The sequence below is a fragment of the Notamacropus eugenii genome, chromosome 5, assembly GCF_028372415.1.
Source record: "Notamacropus eugenii isolate mMacEug1 chromosome 5, mMacEug1.pri_v2, whole genome shotgun sequence".
Lineage (NCBI taxonomy): Eukaryota > Metazoa > Chordata > Mammalia > Diprotodontia > Macropodidae > Notamacropus > Notamacropus eugenii.
In genome coordinates, this window is record NC_092876.1 from 219,242,141 (window position 1) to 219,257,806 (window position 15,666).

Here is a 15,666-nt window from a genome sequence, read left to right on the forward strand (position 1 = left end):
TTGACAGATCTTCCTAGACTTAACCTCCTGTAGCACCAACATGATATTCACAGACCCTGCAGCGGCCATGGATGTGCCAGTACAGTTCTGAATTGCGAAATACAACAGACTCTCCATATGGAAGACAGAACCAAAACATTTATTCAGACACCAGAAAGCCAGATCCCAACACCAGAAAAGCAAATCCATCATAGTGACAGAGAAATCTATACACAGTAACAATGCAGAGGACAACACCATCCCCAAGGCTTCCCTCTGTTAGGCTTCCCCCAAACTAGCTCCTTTAAACAAATCACAAACAAGCTCCTTCCATCACAGACTCATGTGATTCAAACTCATGTAACTCAGGCTTCCATGTGACTTATGCAGGTCATAGAGACCTATTAATGGATAGAAAAGATCTTTCTATTCCAATAAAAATACATTAATTCCAGTAAAAATACATTAATAATACACCTCCATCCCATTTGACTTAGAGAATTTACAAGGTACCTCCTGACATTTGTCTTTCCTGACCAGCCTGATTCTATTGCCTAAGTGTCAAGAGGGATGAACCCAAATGATCTAGGTTTGAAGCCTGGAGCTGTCACTTAGTGCCCACCTCACATCTGTATACCTCCATTTTTTCATCTGTAGAATGAAGGGGTTGGACTAGATTTCAATCTAAGGTTCCTTTTAAATCTACATCTATTAACCAAAGTATTATCATAAAGTCTTTAGACAGAACCATAAATTTAAAAATTCAATGTACAAGCCACCCAAATAAATGTTCCTTCTAAGATACAAAAAACGTCACTTTAGATCAAAACAGGTGCCACAAATATCTAATTTATCAAACTGTGAAGTCTGTGTTTAAACTTGAAAATTGAACATTCTGTGTTGCTTTGTGTGTGTACTTCAAAGTGACATTTGAAGAGGCAAACTGATTTGGGCAAAAATCTGGCATACTATTAAACAGTGTGGAGGAATACCTTAGTTGATTCGTGGTGCTTTTCACCATTTTGAAGAAAACAGCAGAAATTAATAAAAGTTTTCAGCTATGACTATCTCGTTTAGTTTTTGATGGATGCACATAACATTTGGAATGAGGATAGTGTTAGGTTTGGGAATCAGAGCACTTGTTTCTGGAATGACAGACTAGGTGACAGATAAAGGTTGTAATAAATTCAGGCAATACAAATATCAGGCCAAGTTGACAGCACAGGGATTAGCCAAGAGTAGGCTAGATAATGGATCAAGGGCAAGAGTGATGGTTTGAAGAGTTGGTCAAGGTTAGGTAAGATATTGACAGATACTAAGACAAAGGTACTGATACACAGAATGAGAGAGAACTACAGGGAGAAACAACTGAGGACCTTACATAGCTCTCCTTAGTTGTTCTAACAATGTTCAAATTCAGTCGGAAGGCTTTTATTCTCAAAAACCCCAGGTTTATTCTCATCCTTGGGTTAAAATCTTCTGAAGGTTTTTCTTTCTCCTTTCCCTGCCATGATTATGGCTCTGACAGGACGATTGGTCCTGAAACTAGACTTAATCGCTAAATGGGCATTGCTTCAGTCAAACTGAGACCTGTTAAAGACTTTAGCTTAAAAAGGCCAAGGTCTCCCACTACCTCCAGGGCCATCTCCAGCAGTCCTGATCTATATCTTACCACTGGTTCCAGATGGCTCAGGAGGAGAAAGTGAGGTGGGTGACTTTGCACACACCTTCCTCACTTAAATCCAATTCACCTGCATGTCATGGCATCCCCTCCCTGATGTCATGGTCCTCTTTGAGAACAACAACCCCAAAGGCAAGACAGCAACGATAAATGTTACTTACCACTCAGTGTAGTGGCAGAATGAGGTCTTGGCTACAAGACATAGTGGTGAGTGATATTCATTGAACTATTTCAAAAGAAATGTCAATAATCCTAGAGACAACTGAGCCCTATTCTACAAGGAGAGAAGTTTCCTAACTTGATATGGGCTAACACTGAACACACTAAAAACAAAATAGAGTACACATGGGAAGTACTGTGCCAAGTTACTTAATTACATGTTCTTCTTCAATTGATTAATCAGCATTACTTTCAACATCACACTATGCATCTGACAGGTACTGGGGTCACAGTGGGAGAATAGGAAGAAAAAGAAGGACATATCAGTAATGAAAGGAAAAGTCCTAGAGTCTATGTTTTGAAATTTTAAACCCCATGAGGGAATAAACTAACCTAACCAACACAATAAGCAAAATATAACAACTTTATTTTTTTTGTTATACTGCTTCAATCCCAAAGGAAGAAGAAGAAGAAGAAGAAGAAGAAGAAGAAGAAGAAGAAAAAGAAGAAGGAGAAGGAGAAGGAGAAGGAGAAGAAGGAGAAGAAGGAGGAGGAGGAGGAGAAGGAGAAGAAGAAGTAGAAGAAGAAAACAATAGCCATCATTTACCTCTTACTTCAAGGGAACAGCAGAATCATGGATAAATATAACTTGTAACACTTAACATAATTGTACATTATTTTGTGACGTTGCATTTTATTTCATTTTATTATTGGTACTTACTTTTCATATATGTTTGTACCCAGTTAGATCTTAGATCTGACCATCTTTGATGGCAGGGGCCACATATGACATTTGTCTAGTGGGCCTCGCGGAACCTATCACAAGGTTTTGAAAATAGCAGGTGCTCAGTAAGTTTCTGTGGAGTAAGTAAATGGAAATTTACTCGACTAAATGGACATCTATGATCACCCAAGGGCATATGGGAGTTCTCTTCCTGTCACAAGATCACACTATTTACAATTTGGTACGCAGAAAAAAAAGTGAGGGCAGTTTCCCAGAGTGCTAAGTGTGATAGTAAGTATTAGGAAACTCATGATAATAGGGAAACCACTTCCAATAAAAAACAAACAAACAAACAAACCTGTTTCATTCTCTACCTAGTCTTATGGGCATGGTTTTACATGAAATGGACTTGATTACTAACAATAGTTATTTTAACTGGGTGGACATAAACATGAACCATAATTCTACTTACGCCTTATAAAATTTTCTTCTGCCCCATCCATGATACTTAGTAAATCACCTCCTTGCATCTTGCATGAAGAATGGGCCTCACTCCAAGACAGAATGGAGAAAAGATTGAATTGGTAGCAAATATGAGTGTTTGGATCCTTCTCCCAGAAAACTTCGCAACTTATCACTGTGGAGGCTAAAAACAGAGTATATCAGAAAAACTCCCACTCTTATTTTATTGTATTAGTGTCTTTATTCAGTAATGCCATAAATATAGTTTGACAAGCTTAATACCTAATCAATTAACTCGATATCCTGATTGATTTTCAAAGTACATTTGGGTAAAAATGATTATAGCATTATAATCTTGAAAAGTCAAAATATGTAAATCTTCATGGTTTTTCTCCCTAATTAGCTCTCTATGACCAAGTCCTCCCCTGTATTACTCCACTGGATTACACAGACTCAGCTAAAAAGGCAAATGAAATTTTTAGCGATGAGGTTATGATGCTTTCGTTAAGCCTTAATTATGAAATAATTTATTCATAGAAAAGAAGTCACATATGTGTTCCTATTGACAGCAGGGTTTGTGTAAAGTGCTGCCACTTCAAACCTTTGCTTCCAGTACATAGGGATGTAAAGGGTTCATGTGTGACATAATTAGCTTGGAATTAAAACACAAATTTAGCAATAACAACTTTGGTTGTATGGTTTCCAGAAAAAGACCTTTCTCAAGAAGTACAGGAGGACAGTACAAATAAATCACTTCATATTTATTTTACAACTACTAAAACTTATTTTGATATTGCATGGTATATCCCAAATGACTTAAGACTTTCAAATGAACATTGAAACTGGAATGCTGACAAATAGTTTGGGAAAGAAAACTCCAAGAAGCTAGCCAAAAGTTTCACAACATGATTAAAAATAAACTTAATAAGCCACACAAAATGGAGCCTGGAACTTGCCATTCCCATGAAACATGAGAGAATCCATATCAAATTGGGATGATATTTATACTAGATTTTTTTTTTAAATAATGAACTGAGGTGAACAAGGGATAATAGTGATAAAAAACTTACAACGATAGCCATCTGAAGTAAGACCACAAATATTTTAGAGCGCTAAAAATATTGATCAAGCCAGAATAAACATACAACTGATGAAAGACAGTATATAACCCAGTGCCATGATTAGAAAGTATACAAAACAAATATAGTAGAAATTCAGAGGAAAAAGAAACAAATGAGATCTAGAGTGGTAGTGGAAGGCTTCTTGGAGGAAACACAATATAGGTTATATTCTGAAAGATGAGGAGATTGGGAAAGATAGAAAAGAAATGAGAGAGTATTTCAGATGGGGAATAACGTAAGGAAAATCACAGAAGTGTGAATAACAATGAAGCAGAATTTGTGAGACAGTGAGGAGAGCTCATCTACAGAGGAGAGTAAGTATTGAGAAGTGGGGGGGACACTAAGTTGGATTTAGGCTTTGTAGGGTCTTACAAACAATATAGAGAAAAGTGGAGTTGATGCTATAGAAGAAACAGGGATCTAGGAAAGACAAGAATTGATGCAAAGTGAAGTTAGCAGAATCAAAAGAATGTTGCACACAATGGCAGTAATATTGTGTGATGATCAACTGCAAATGACTCAGCTTTTCTCAGCAATACGGTGATCTAAGACAATTCCAAAGGACTCATGATGAAAAATGTTATCTATTTCCAGAAACAGAAGTGGGATCTGAAAGTAGATCAAAGTATACTATTTTTTACTTTCTCTATTTTTTCACATTTTTTTCATTTGGGTTTGTGCCTTGTTTTAGAATGTGACTAATATGGTAATATGCTTTGTATGATTGAACATGTATAACCTACATAAAATTGCTTACTGTTTTAGGGAGGGGGAAGGTGAGGAAGAGAGAGAGAAAATTAGAAACTCAAAATTTAAAAAAATGAATGTTAAAAATTACCTTTATATGTAACTGGAGAAAAATGAAATATTATTTTAAAAAAAGAAAGGGAATTATTAAAGGTTTTGGAGTAGGAGAGTTAATAGGATGCAAGTGATATTTAGAGAAAATTAATCTGGCAGTGGATACAGAATTGATTGTTATGGAGAGAGAATGGAGGTTGGATGATAAAGCTTTTGATGTAAGCCAGGCATGAGATGATAAGTGTCTGGACCAAGCCAGTAGCTGTAGCAGTGGAGATGAAGGGTTGGATCACATTCAGAGAAGTAGCATGGTATATAGGAAATAATTATAATAAAGGGACAGGCCATTGAAAGCTTCTGTTTGAAGTTTGTTGTCGTGATAAATCTGTAAATGCTATAATATTTGGAGCAAGGGAATTTGAGTTGGAATCCTGGCTGTAACCTTTTACAAATCACTTAATCTCTCCAGGCCTCAGTTTCCATATTTGCATAATAAATAGGTTGAAATAGATTTAATTCAATAAATATTTATTCTGATTACTAATACAGCTAGTATTTATACAGCAGACCTGCAAAGTACTTTATAAATATAATCTCATTTAATCTTCACGGCAATCTTGGAAGGCAGGTACTGTTATTACCCTTATTTTGTAGCAGCAAGGAATGGCCCATATGTTACACTGGAATCCTCATGCTGTTACAGAGATCAAGGAAGACCCCAAGGATGCTGAATTTATGGGAGGCCAGGGTAGGAGTCTCATTGTGGATGGGCAGGTATGGATGCATTGTTATATGAAGAGGTAGCTAGGTGATGTAGAGGATAGGGCACTGATCTTGGAATCAGGAAGACCTAAATTCACATCTGGCCTCAGATTCTTCATAGCTTATTATCTGTATGACCCTGGACAAGTCACTTAACCTAGATCTGCCTCAGTTTTCTCAACTATAAATCATAATAGCATCTATCTCTTAGGGCTGTTATAAGGATCAAAGGAGATATTTGTAAAGCACTTAAGCATAGTATCTAGCATATAGTAGGCATGTAATAAATGTTCATTTCTTTCCTTCATTCCTATATCATTAAAGAGCAAGAGAACAAATCTATTTGGTTATAAATAGTGAATGCTGTGGTTTTGGGTTTTTAGGCTGGGTCAAACATAATCAGCATGGGGAATACTATACACAGAGGCAGATCTGCAATTTGTCTCTAACTTGTACCTTGCCCAGAATGCTTTGAGAGCTTGATGGTTTGCCCAGGTTTGCAGAGTGTCTGAGGATGGATTTACATCCAGGTCTTCCTGACATCAGATCCAAGGTCCCCATCCACAACGCCATGATGCTTTTCAATGTACACTCCATCTTTTTCGTTTGATCTTCTATAATTGGGCATATTTTGTTCTATAAAAGTGTTAGAAGATGCTATCCACAATGACAATAAGAGCTATGGAATTCTTTTTAACATGGTGAAATATACTGTGCTTTTATGTACCATGTAGTATTTTTACATAAGAAATAACAGATATGAAGAATAATTAGGAAAAAAATCAAGTCAGCATGGCATGGTAGATAGAGAGACAGGCTTAGACTCAGGAAACTTGGGTTCAAATCCTACCTGTCTTTAATACTTCCTGGTTGTGTCACCCTAGGAAAGTTATTTAACTCTTCAGTGAGCCTAGGCAATTGCCCAAGACTATAATTTGCAGAATAATTGCTTATTTTCACTGGTAAATTTTTTTTTCCTCACTCCTTACAACAGTAAAAACACAAGTATAAAACAAAAATAATTAAATAAAGCAAAAGACTAGACTAAGAAATACAGGAAGACTTTAATGAAGTAATTGTTAAGTAAATGTAACAGAATCGGAAAAATAACATACTCATTGATTATCACAATGTAAAATAATAATGATGTTCAAAACAACAAAATCCTGAAAAAGAAACAGTGCAGACAGGGATATGGAAGCAAATAGAGCATTTTTGTTGCTGTATTGTTAACAAGAACATGTTTATTTTAACAAAATAAAAAACTTTAACAAAAATTATGTTATTTGGGGAATATAATAGGGTGAATAATTTCATATACGATTGTTTTCTGTTCTCATTTGAGATATTTGAATATTTTAATTGATGATTAACAAATTTGGAATAATTTTTTAGAATTAAATAATTTTTAAAATAAAAATATTTCTTTTTTATAAAAGTGTCATCCTGTGACCCATACCCTTACTAGCAGCTCCAATTTGGGTGGAAATTTTCTCTTGTTTCTCACATTTCTTGATATTTATTCCAAATTTCCAAATCATTCCCCTGCCAAAACAATCCTAAAGCCTCCCTGCTGAGTTTGACTGGCCTTTGAAATATGCTGATTTTAAAAACATGCTTACATACTGATTTGTCCTTTAATTCATCATTTTCTGTGCGCACCCTCTCCTTCCCCAGCTGGATCACATCTTACACATCTCAGTATTCCTAGCACAGTGCAGCTAGCACTGCACTTTGAATACAGTATCTCAGTAAATGTTGATACAGACCTAAAAGGGTCCTCAAAGATCATCCAATGCAGGTCCCTCATTTTAAAATGAGGAAATTGATGCCCAAGGATGTTAAATGACTTTCCCAATGTCATACAGGTAATAAGCAGCAGAGGTGGCATATGAACTTGAGTCCACTGGCTACTAAGCCGAGGCTCTTTCAATTTCATACAGCCTGTTTTTAATGATTGTGTGTGATGATTTTTCAAATGCCCTAATGAAACCAGGTTTTTATGCATTACAGATTAGACTTTTACTTTTCTGATTGGCCTTTGGGTAGTCTTCTGCCTATAGAGAAGTAACCCCCTGTCCCAAAGTCTAACGATATGAGACCCTCTCTTCATTGGTGGAGATAAATACCTTACTTTGTGCAAAACACAGGGTGAATTGGTGAGAAGGGAGAGAGGAGAGCTCTTCAAGCACTCAGCATAAAAAGGGGTGCTTAGGAAAAGCAGCAGACTATTCTGAGGGATCACAGATTTGGAGCCTAGAAGGTAAGGGATCCCTTAGAGGTCACCTAATCCAGTGCTTTCATCTTATAAATGAGAAAACTGAGACCAAGAGTTATGAAGTGACTTGTTCACTGTCACACAAGAAGTTAATTGGTGTAGCTAGGATATGAATCCCATAAGTTCTCTAATTCCAAATCCAGCTAGTTTTTCCACTGCACCATCCCATCTCTTGACTATTCAGGACAAAAGGCATGGCAGTCAAAACTAAATTTAACCACTTGCTAATGCAAGTTAGGTAATATAATATGAAAACTGAGTCCTTTCTCATCATCTTAAGTAATTAAAACCTGCGATTTCCAAAGTGGAAAGTGGACCTGCTAAATTAGGATAGTGACATATGATGAGACTTTGTGTCAGTCTGTGTTGATAATGGGGAGAGGAGGATGACAGTACCATTTTTTCTTATTCTTCACCTATCCTTGCCCTTAGCTCCTTCTACTTTCTACATCTTCCACATTCTCTCCACTCATAAATCCTTGATCAGATAGACCCTGATAAGGTTTAGCGTCAGGGTCAGGTCCCAGGGAATGACTCCAGTCTTCTAGTGAGAGACCCTGCTTTCAGTCTCTCCCCTCCCAAACCAAGGTCTTGACAGCTACTAAAATAATCTGGCCAAGTTACAGGTTCGACCACGTCACTCTCTTAATCCAAAATCTTTATTGGCTCCCTGTGACCTCTGGAAAAAATGCAAACTCAACTTGGCATTTCCAGACTTGGTTCACCTTGGTCCCCCTTCATACAATCTATGTTCCAGTTACACTGGTATTTGCTACTCCTTGTTTGCCAACTAAATGGGCAAACTTGCTGCCTGTTAAACTCAACCTTCAAATCTTTCTCCTCCCTGTCTTTGTATGGGCTGTCCTGCGTGCTTGGAATGCACTTCCTCCTCTTTTCCATAGTTCTCTGCAAAACTCATTTGAAATGTCACATCTTATAGGAAGTTTTTCATCTAGTTTTTAGTGTTGTTTATCCCCTCAAATAATATTGTATTTATCTCTCCAGTAGAATTTAAGCTTCTTGAGGATAGGGACTATTTTTCATTTTCTCTTCATATTCTCAGTTCTTAGTACACTGCCTTGCACACAGTAGGTGTCTAATAAATGCTCAATGAATTTTGAATTGAATTGAATCCCCTCACAAAGTCCTACTTTTTTCCTGGATGCCAGGTGTCTGGGGAAGGGGAATTTCCTTGAGGTGGCCACAAGGTGGCCCATTGACTCTTCACACAGCTACTAGGAGGTAAAGCTGTGAGTCTGTCTGAAGCTCTGGGCAAGCCTCACCAAACCTGGGATAACTGACCAGTGTGATTCAACTTTCTTTCCCTCTACTCAGTAACTTTTCTCCTCAGTTCACCATTTTAGAATGCAGGGTAAGGGAGAAGGGAGCAACGAGCCCATCCCAGATGCCTAGATTTTGTCAAATCAGAGTGATTTAGGGGCCACCCAACCCAGCCTTTTCCATGGGGAAGAGCTGTCACCAACAATGAACCACCTAATATTTATAGCAACCTTATCTCCTCTAAGGTGCCATGTCCTCCATGAAGCCTTCCATCTTTCTCTCTAACTAGAAGTCATCCATCTTTCCTTGAAGTTCTCAAATCACTCTGCTTGACTTCACCTATGTATATACTCAATCACATCCTCAGTAATTATAGTTTTTATGTTCAGATCTTATCCCAACCCTTAACCCCAAATACAATGTGGAGAGGGCAAGAACCATGTCATGTTTTACGCTTATAAGGCCATTATCTAGTACCTTTTACTCTGCTCAAACTCTAGGACACTGATAATTTCATTGGTGTGGCAATGTCCTCCATTGGTGTAGATTATGACCCTTCTATGACTTAGCAGAAAGTTTAATTCCACTCAGTTCAACTCAACCCCTTCATGAATTATCACTAAGTTTCATGAGTTAATACAGTGAAGGAAAAATATTCATGTGGTAGCCAACTTTCTGGTGGAGTTTTCCTCTATTTAGCTTAGCTTGTCTTCATACTACAATTAATCAATAAACATTTATTAAACACTGACTATGTTCTAGGCATTGCACTAAGCACTGGGGATGCAAAGGAAGCAAAAGACAGACCCTGCCCTCAAGAAGTTCACAATGTAATGTGAGGGGGGGGCACAAACCAATATACATATATATTTATTTATATATATATGTAAATTATTGGTGCTGTTCGGACATTTTTTTAGTCATTTCTGACTCTTCATGACCCCAGAGAAGTATCTCTTTGAAGAGATACTGGAGTGGTTTGCCACTTTCTTTTCCAGCTCATTTTATAGATGAGAAAAAATGAGGCAAACAGGGTTTGGTGACTTCCCCAGGGTCACATAGCTAGTGAGAATCTGAGGCCAGATTTGAACTCAGGAAGAGGAGTTTTTCTGACTATGGGCCTGATACTCTAGCCACTGCATCACCTGTCTGCCCTATACAAACTATACATAGGATAAATAAGAAATAATGAACAGAAGGAAAGCATTAGAATTAAGAGGGGTTGGGGAGGCTTTTATAGAAGACGAGATTTTAGTTGGGGCTTAAAAGAAGTCAGGAAAAGCAGGAGGTAGAGATGAGGAAGGAAAGCATTTCAGGCATGGCAGACAGCTGAAGAGAATGCCCTCAGTTGAGAGATGGAGAGTCTTGCTCATGAAGCAGTAAGAAGGCCAGTGACATTGGATTAAATAGTACATGGCAAGAATAAGGTATGACAGGGCTTAAAAGGTCAGTGGGAATTATGTTATGAAATTCTTTGGATGCCAAGTAGAAGATTTTGTACTTGATCCTGAAGGAAATAGAGAGTCACTGGAGTTTATTGAGTAGGAGATGGGGGGATAGTGACATGGTTGGACATGTTCTTTAGGAAAATCACTTTAGTGACTGAATGGAGAATGGACTGGAGTGGGAAAAAGACTTGAGACTGGCCAACCCACCAGCAGGTTACTGCAATGGTCCGGTAGTGAGGATAAGGACCTGCACCAGAGTGGTGGCAGTATCAGAGGAGAGAAGGGGGCATGTTTGAGAGAAGTTGTAAAGGTGAATTTGACAGGTCTTAAGAATAGACTGAATATGGGAAAAAAAAGATTGAGGAGTAGAGGATGGCTCCTATATTGCAAGCCTGAGGGACTACATACCTCTACAGCAGTATGGAAGATAGGCAGGAAACAGGGTTTAGAGGGAAAGATAATGAGTTCAATTTTGGACATATTGAGACTAAAATGTCTATTGGACATACAGTTTGAAATGTCTAAAAGGCAGTTGGAAATGTGAGGTTAGAAATGTGAGATTGGAGGTCAGCAGAGATATTGGAGCAGGTTAGGTAGACTTGAGAATCACAACATAGAGATGACAATTAAATTCATGGGAGCTGATAAATTAAGTATTGTAAAAAGAGAAGAAAGGAAGGTCCAGGGTAGAACCCCACGCTCCTCCTACAATTAGTACATGTGAACAGGATGAGAATCCAGCAAAGGAAACTAAAAAATAGTGATTTAATAGGAGGAGAATCAGAGAGAGCGATGTCCTGAAAACCTAGAGAGAAAAGGCTATCAAGGAGAAGACGGTGATCAATGATGTCAAAGGATGCAGAGAGGTTAGGAGAACAAAGACTGAGAAAAGATCTTTATATCTGGCCATTAAGAGATCATTGATTCCTTTTGAAAGAGCAGCTTTGCTTGAATGATGAGATCAGATGCCAAACTGTAGAGAGTTAAGAGGAGAGTGAGAGTGAGAGGAGAGAATGCAGCTTTTTCTAGGCATTTGACCACAAAGGGCAGAAGAGATACAAGATGATAGGAGAGATGGGAGGATCAAGAATGGAGGGGACACGACCATCTTATAGGTAATAGAGAATTGGACAGATTAAAAAGTGATAGGGAATAATCTGTTGGAAGAGGCAGGAAGTAATGGAATTGCTTGAGCAGGTAGAGGGGTTACCCTTGGTAAGGAGTAAAGTCACCTCATCATGTGAGACAGGGTGAAGGAAGATAGTAGCAGAAGGCATATAAGCTCATCATATAATGTGAAGAAGAGGGAAGGGATCTCATATTGAATGACCTCCGTTTTTTCAGTAAAATATGAGGTAAGGGACTTGGTTGAGAGAGTGTGGATGGGGGAGTCATGGGAGGTTTGAGAAGGGATGAAAAGGTCTGGAGAGATGCTGTAGAGAGTGGGATAGTGAGCTAATAAGGCAGGTATGGAGGACTGTCTAGCATCAGTGAAGCCACAGCTGAGATTGTGTAACATAAACACATAGTGGACCCAGTCAGAATGTTTGCATGATTTTTCTACCTTCATTCAGTAACATATATGTAAGACTCAAGGTGGTCAATGGTTGGAGTAATCCAAGACCGAGACTTGGCAGGGCATAAACAATGTATGGTAAGAAGGCTAGGGATTCAACAAAAGAGGACAGTGGAGAGTTGAATCGGTTCACCAAGAGGTCTAAATAAGGAAAAAGGAGAAAGTAGCTAGTACAGGGGAGATGGCCTCGGAGAGGATTTAGAAGGGACTGGTGGTCACAATACAGGTTTGTCAAGGGAAGGTAGAGGACGAGATGAAAAGCCAATAGATTATAGAGTAGATAATGGGATTTTGGAACTCTGGAATGTGGAGGTGGTACATTTTGGAGTAATGGCACGATCATTGTTCCATATGGTTGAGGTATGGTGGAAGAGGAGTTCATGGGAAGTGAGTAGGTTGAGACATTGAGTAATTAAGGTATTTGAGGTTAGGTCAATATGTATGTTGGAATCCTCTAGTATGAGGACAAGAGTTGAATATGAGAGAGAAATTGTGAGCCGTGTACCAAATTCATTAAGGAAAGCAAAGAGTGACCTATAATTGTGTAAACAAGAGTTACCAGGATTTTGATCCTGGTCGTAGATGTGAATAGCATGAACTTCAAAGGAAGAGAAGTTACAGAGGGATGAAGGTAAGCGAAGGACTTGGCAGTGGCAATGGGGAGCATGGAATATTCTAAGTCTCTCACCTTGAGTAGCGACCCAAGGGGAATGAGTGAAAGTGTAGCCACTAATGGAAAGGATGACCAGGGAGGCAGTGTCATCAGAGGACAGCTATGATTCAATAATAGCTAGCAGATGGAGAGGAAAAGATTTAGAATGAAGAGAGATTTGTTGCTTATGGAACAGGCATTACACAGGGTACAGTGGAAAGGCTACGCAATGTTTGACTGAAGCTTTGGAATGAGAGAGTTGAGGAGGATGGGAATAAGGAATTGAGAGGGAGAGGGTGAGGAATGAGATTTGGATGGTATCTTACAGGTATTCAGAATTACTGGGATGTGAAAGGCATGAGGACCAGGTGTGAGAGTGTTCATCATTAAGTGGAGGGTGCCAAAGGAGGCTGCAAATTGGGTGGGAAACAAGTGCAGATCAGAGGCCTTGTTTGAGTACTCCTCTTGCCTCCAAAAAGTAGAGATTAGGCAAGAAAGGGTACATACAGCATGAGGTGGAAGTAGAACCTGCATAGCAGGAATAAGTCTAGTTCTTCATCACCTTTTCTCTTCTTTCAAGAGTCAGGTGCATCAGGAGATAGAATGCCTGAGGTCAGAAGAAATGTTTCTCTTCTTTGCACTAGAAGTTCTCTATTTGTTGGGAGATGGGGCACTTACCTTATCCTAACACAGATGGAAGTCACTGCTTTGGGGCAGATGGAAAATACCCAGACCCTTGCCACCTTGCCTCAGGTGACATACTACACCCAGCAGGAGATGAGAGGTACCTGGACTGTTGTCAAAGGAATGTTTGGCTCTTTTTTCACCTCAGGAGCCTAAGACTTCCGCACAAATAATCTGTCATCAAGCTTGTCCAAGAAACTTTCCAATTGATTTGTGTCATTGAACGTTTCTTATTATGTAGGACATGCCAAAGATTGTATCTTGCTGGCATAACTTTGAAAAAAGGGCTTCTTAAGTGGTGTTCCATGGATCCCCAAAAGAGCCTTGGATAGATTTCAGAGGGGTCTTGTGAGCTTGAATTGGAAAAAATTGCATCTTTCTTTTCTGCGTCTTCTAACTGAAATTGATCATTTCCTTCTATTACGAATGAAGGCAAAAAACCATAATAGTATTAGCAGTACCTGGGACTTTGTTACCAATAAAAGGCACAGATTTTTTCCAATCCTATTACAGCCACTGCAGATATCTCAAAAAATTGTCTATGCTCATTATAGCTCTGAAATTACTGTAGATATTAGATATGCTGCTAGGCCACATATGACTGAAGTCTTCCTGTCTACAGACTGTATTTCCATATCATTGTTTTCCTTGATAATCCTATGTATTTTATTTTATGCACTTAGAAACATTCTTCTGAGAATGGATCCAAAGTTTGCATCAGACTTCCCAATGAATCCATGACTGTGGTTGTGGCTTGTCCTTCATTCTTGACCATGACATGACTTGCAATTGACTTTGATTTGAGTGAGCCAGGGCTGTGTAAAGGCACCAACCTCACTTTCTCTTCCAGAGCCATTTGGGGTCCAGCAGCCAGATGTTCATCAGGGTAACAGGAAATGGGCCAGGAAGCAGTGGGAAACCTTGGCCCTTTTAAGCTGAAGTCTTTTCAAGTTCTCACTTTGAGGGAGGCAATGCTCATTCGGTAAATAGAACTCTTTAAGACATAAGTCAAATAATCGCCCCTTTAATTAAAAAAATCAGATTGGGAGGGGAAGACCCTTTGGGTTACTGGCCAAAAGAGAAACAGTTACTATTTACATTCACTCTGAGCCAGGAGGGCCCCAAAAAATAACCATTAAGTGGATCCATGACATAGTAAGCATCAAGAACCCTTGACGTGAAGGCTCCAATATCATCTTCACACCATACTGAAGCATCAGGATAGGAATCTGCACCTGGTAGGTGCTTAGTACATGTTTGTTGGATTGATTTGCTTTCCCCTTTCCCTCTGAAAGCAGTATATAAATGCAAAAGAACATAGGTCTTTCCTGGAAGAAGGATGAAGTTGGCAGTAATGGCTCTATGAGTCCCCTGAATGTGAAAAAACTCTCACAGGCAGAGAATCAGAATAATTGTTAATATTTTGGGTTGTTTTGCTTCCTCAAAATTTCCGGGATTTTTTCAACGTGTTTCCTGTTCTAACCAAAGCCCACAACATTCCTGCTTTTAGTAAGTGTCACACCAGGGTATCAAGATTAGGTTAAGTCAGTTGTGCTGAATCCAACCTACAGAGTAAATGAAAGCTCTCGTAATTTGAAGGAAGAAAGAAAAGAACTGACTTACAAAAATCACCAAGTTAAAGGCACCTTGAGTAGTCACAGAATTAGGGAAACACAAGGTAGGAGGGAGCTTGCTGATTTTGATGTCTTATGTAATACAAAGCAAGGTGACAGAGTGGATAGAGTATTGGACTTGGAGTGAGGAGTCCTGAGTTTGAAGCCTGCCACGGACACTTACTAGCTATGTGACCCTGGGCAAACCCCTTAATCTCTCTAAATTTCAGTTTCTTTTTATAAAAAATAGCACCCACCTTGTAGGGTAATGGTAAAGAGCAAAGGAGATACGTATATAAATCTTAAAGCACTATATAAAGGCTATTGTTATTCAATTTTCAGAATAACCACCTCCATAATGATTTAACTTGGTATACGCTAAAGAAGTGCTTACCATGTGCAAAGTATTGTTGGAGGTCACAGAAAGGAAAAAAAACCCAAACAG

At 38.7% G+C, this 15,666-nt stretch overlaps 1 protein-coding gene across 2 annotated transcripts in view; it reads right to left on the bottom strand.

Annotated features, from left to right (window-relative positions):
- Nucleotides 1–15,666, bottom strand: part of PLA2R1 (phospholipase A2 receptor 1) — a 145,422-nt gene that overhangs the window by 98,233 nt on the left and 31,523 nt on the right. For both annotated transcript variants that reach the window (XM_072612131.1, XM_072612130.1), the window contains exon 4: nucleotides 3,016–3,189. In XM_072612131.1, coding sequence (XP_072468232.1) covers nucleotides 3,016–3,189 — 174 coding nt within the window. The remainder of the gene's footprint in view (nucleotides 1–3,015; nucleotides 3,190–15,666) is intronic.